This window comes from Rattus rattus, chromosome 5 (genome assembly GCF_011064425.1).
Source record: "Rattus rattus isolate New Zealand chromosome 5, Rrattus_CSIRO_v1, whole genome shotgun sequence".
Classification (NCBI taxonomy): Eukaryota; Metazoa; Chordata; class Mammalia; order Rodentia; family Muridae; genus Rattus; species Rattus rattus.
Window position 1 is genome coordinate 64,492,450 of NC_046158.1, and position 4,966 is coordinate 64,497,415.

The 4,966-nt window shown below is 33.4% G+C and overlaps 1 protein-coding gene across 1 annotated transcript; it reads left to right on the forward strand.

The window, feature by feature from the left end:
* Positions 1-2,318: 2,318 nt before the first annotated feature.
* Positions 2,319-3,299, forward strand: LOC116900327 (olfactory receptor 10AG1-like). The gene has a single exon (XM_032902083.1). The coding sequence runs from the start codon at positions 2,319-2,321 to the stop codon at positions 3,297-3,299; it is 981 nt and encodes a 326-aa protein (XP_032757974.1).
* The last annotated feature ends 1,667 nt before the right edge of the window (positions 3,300-4,966 follow it).

The following is a 4,966-nucleotide window of genomic DNA, read 5'->3' on the forward strand; positions in this document are numbered from 1 at the left end:
TTTCTGGCGAGTATGAACTATCAACATGAAAAAGATAGTATATAACACCACACATTTAAGAAAGAAAACAGATATAGCATGTGAATGATCTCAGATAGGTAATATCAAACTTCTAATGTTTATTGTTTTGGGGCTGATAAATGATTTGAATGTATTTGGGAAGAGGAACAACTTTCCTTAGAAATGTTATAAAATGTTTTGTCTGTTATACCTGGATTGTTTTTAATAAACTTAGCACATTAATTGCAAACTCGGGCACTGATGTATCAATTTAGATGTGACGAGGGACAATAGGTATCCCCACTGGAAGGAAGTATTTTCTTTATAAATGGTACTGGGTGCTTTGAAAACAAGTCAGCTTCTAATAAAATATGATATATTCCCTTACTTTTATATATTAAAAACAATAAAAGTTCAGTCAAGAAAATACAACTTTACCAAAACTGAAAAGGTAAACTTCTAACATGTTTATATTTTTCTCAGTAGTATAAATTTATGGAGTATCACTCAATAATTTGGATGGAACATATGAAATCATGAATTTTAGTATATTCACCTTAAAGTTTTATTTTTTGGTTATTCTTGGATTTTTCTTAAGATAAAAATTAAATGATAAACTAATATATGTGGTAAGCCTCTGGAACATTTAATTCTTAACATTTTTATCTATAATTATGATAAAACTATAAAGAAGCATAATGAAAGAATGTTGCTTTGATTATAATGAAAACATATTTTGCTATGTTGACAATAAAGGAAACATTACTAGTAAAAATAACAGCCTTCCTCGAAGTACTTTCCCTGTATTAAAACTCTCCCAGTAGAGGAGAAAACAGACAGCAACTGTGTCTTCCATATTACAAGTATTATCTTTGGTAAATAGTGGCTGATTTGACTGGGAACATTTATGCCTGAATATCAGTTATGACTCCCAATCAAAATTACGGAAAAAATTGACACAATATATGTCTATATGTGTTTATCCTGGTAAAAGTTGCTCAATTTTTATGGGGATAATTTAGATACAAGGAAAAGTAATAAAGAGTAAAAAGCCAAATGCCTATTTTTTATTCAATATTATCTATTTTAATCTAATATGAGTTAGCAATATCTTATGATCTGGATTTTGAATTTTATGTTTTCACATTCTCAGAGGATCTTTCCACTTGACTCATATGAAGCAGCCAATTCTAATGAAAAGTTGTACCATCATTTTAATTTGAAATCACACATCAGATGACAGAATGAGTCAGAGCTTTCTCTGTTCCTATAATACAATGATACTCAACTTAGAGAGCAGAAAAAGATACAAACACATGCATAGGAGCTCTGTACTATCTAGTAGGCTTTATCTACCAGGCTGGCAATGGCCTATATAGACCAGAACAGAGTGGCAGTGAACACAGCTGAGCAATCTTTTGGGTCTTAGGCCATAGCTCTCATGTGATAAGTGATTAACTTAAAGATTTCAATGGAATTACAGCAGGTATTCTCTTTTTATTCTCTAACATCCCCATTTTACCCCACCCTTTAAAATAATTGTTATGAATATTGTGATTTATGAATTTTTGACATTAATAAAAACATAAAGATGAGATTTTTGTTTATTGACTTTTAATTGTTTATTAAACTAGATACTGAGGTTATACTCAGATATTTATTACTATACAAGTAAAAGAAAAAACCTGTAAAAGTATAACTGCCTAAATGTTTTATGCATTTAACAATTCCATACAGAAAAGTAAAGGGAAACTCCTATCCTGACACTGGCAGAGGAATCAAAACCTTAAGTCCTGTTTACCTCAACCTCCATACAAGTTTTAAATTCAAAATGTAATTAAAAATTATTATAATAAAGCCTTCAAGACATCAAAGCTATTTTTGAAATTCTAAGAGAGTTAGGAGCTAAATTAAACAAATTGTGAGGCTATGGCGACAGATGGAGCCCGGAAGGTTGGAGAAGTGGCCTCGTAAAGGAACAGCAAGATCGAATACATGTTTATTACCCTTCTCCTATGGCAAGTGAATAAAGATACAGTTTTATGGATTTCATCAATACAATTAGGAAATATGTCTAACATGGTCAACTTATTTGAAAGACTTTATATATAAAACTCTTTCAGTTTTTTATTCCTGTAAATTCACTGCTTCTAGTTCCAGAGTCATCATCCAGAATAAAAAAAACTTCAAGATTCACAATAAACCGTTAGAACAACAACAACGACAAAAACAACAAGAACAGCAACAAAACAACAACAACAACCCTTGGAAGTTATAAAGACTAAAATAAAATCCCAATCTGGTTTGCTAAGAGGAAAATGCAATCCAAATACTCAAACCTACAAAGAGCAAACAAATTTAAAATCACAGAAACAAATCTTACTATACCTGTAGAATTTGTTCTCTTGGGATTTTCTGATATTCCCAAATTGCACTGGCTCCTCTTTGGAATCTTCCTATTAATCTACATGATTATCCTGCTGGGGAATGGCATCATCATTCTAATCACAAGGGTTGATCCCAGTCTGCAAACCCCCATGTATTTTTTCATCAGCAATTTTTCTTTCCTAGAAATTTGTTATGTTTCTGTCACTCTTCCTAGAATGCTTATGGATCTCTTCACACTGAAAGGAAATATTTCTTTTCTGGCCTGTGCTACACAAATGTGCCTATTCCTTATCCTCGGGGCCACTGAATGCTTCCTGCTGGCTGTGATGGCTTATGATCGCTATGTGGCCATCTGTAACCCTCTGCACTATCCTGTAGTCATGAGTACCAAGGTATGTACCCAGCTAGTGATTGCTTCCTGGGTCACTGGTATTCCCATTCAAGTGGGTCAAACTTACCAGATTTTGTCTCTGCCCTTCTGTGATTCTAACCAAATTAATCACTTCTTCTGTGACATACCTCCACTACTCAAATTGGCATGTGGGAACATCTTTGTGAATGAGATTGTGGTCTTTATTTTTGCAATACTGATTGTCACTGTCCCATTCATGTTGATCCTTGCATCTTACAGCAGGATCATCTCAACCATCCTGAAGTTGCCATCAAACACAGGAAGGACAAAAGCCTTTTCTACCTGTTCTTCCCACCTTATAGTTGTATTTTTATTCTATGGATCAGCTAGTGTCACCTATTTAAAACCTAAGTCCAATAAGCATGAGGGAACAGACAAACTTCTCTCCCTGTTTTACACCATTTTGACTCCAATGTTCAATCCTTTGATATATAGCCTGAGGAACAAACATGTCACGGAGGCATTGAGAAAATTATTTACCAGATTTTTAGCATTGTGAGACAATTAAAGTCAGATAAATTATATGTTTTGTACATTTAATTTGAACATAATTACATCTTGTTATTGAGTAAATAAATTGATATGTTTTACTCTTAATGAACTCTTTGCTTCAAACATATATGCAAACTCATTAACAAAGCTTTGCTTTTAAAGAAACATTGTTTAAGCATCAGTGTTTCTCCTTGCATTATACTGAGAAAAAGATGTTTAAAAGTAAATAAAAATGATTATACTTTGCATCTGCCAAAATGTCCTTATAAAACATTTGTTCCTATGTTCTTAAAATTATATTTTTTTCTGATTCTTTTGCCAGGTTTTGGGATACTTGTTGTACAATTACTGTGTTACTTCCTCCAGCCTTGATATGTCCTAGTATTATTGTAACTTGATATGTATTGTACAGGTGATAGCCTTGGGAAGTCTGCTATATTCTGAAGGGAAGCAATGGAGTAAGGGTTGGAGTGGATCTGGGGAGAAGTTAGGTGACATAGAGGGACTAGTATGAGGTGGGGAGGGGAAACTGACATTTGAATGTAATTCATGTAAAAAGAGTAAAGAAAAAAATGATTCTTTTCTCTCCCATACAGTTAGCTACAGTCATTGCAATGTTAGGAAAAATGAATATTATTTCAGCATTAGGACTTAATTTTTCAAAATTACGGAAACTTCACCTTAAACCTCCTTCAAATAATGGGAAATTATACAGAAAGCATCCACCATTTGCACAAAAATTTGGATAAAAATATGATGCATTTAGGTTTGTAACATACTATATGAAGTGATTTAAAATGATTTGTTCATATTGCATATTGATTCTGTGAGATATATTATAAAATATATGTTTTTAAAGATACTCAGCAGAGGTACATTCCTAGTTCTTTACTTATTTGAAAATATGTAGCAACAAATAAAACACTCTAATTTGAAACAAATATACTACTATATTTAATACCAGTTATTTATCTTGAAAAACAAAAATAGTGTACACTTGCAGCTTCACTCTATGATTAGAATAGCTAATTTAAATTCAATATACCCAAAAGTACTACATATGTGACAGTTTGAATCCATCAATATGCCTGCTGTAGAGATTACATCCAAAGACCTAGGTTTTCATGACTTGGATAGAATGTGGACCCACTCTGAATTACAGTGTGATCTTCATTTAATACAGACATGCCCTTAATACGCAACTTTAATATCAAACAATAAAAGCAAGGTTAGTTTATAGATGGAAGCAGCCATGTTAGAAAGTGGCAAAATGTTGAATAAGAGAAAAATTTTAAAGAATGCGGCAGAGATGGAATATGTTAAACAAGAAAGAAAACAAACAAGTAAGAGAAGTGATTTAAGAGAGCATCAGAGAGAGAGAGAGAAAATGAAGAGAGAGAGACAGAGACAGAGAGAGAGAGAGAGAGAGGAGGAGGAGGAGGAGGAGGAGGAGGAGGAGGAGGAGGAGGAGGAGGAGGAGGAGGAGGAGGAGGAGAAAGAATTTTTACCAGGACAGTTTTCAGAGTCAGGTTGCAGGTAAAGACAGAGGACACCAAAGAATGAGAAAGAGGAGTCAGAGGTTAGAATGGAATGCAGAGTTAGTTGAAGGCCAAAGCAGAGCAATTCAATGACAACTAAGGCAAGCCAGGTTGAATTAGTCAGCTTTAAGAGAAA

Coding starts and splice junctions, on each gene's coding strand:
- LOC116900327 (XM_032902083.1), top strand. CDS start 2,319: ATGCAATCCAAATACTCAAACCTACAAAGAGCAAACAAATTTAAAATC.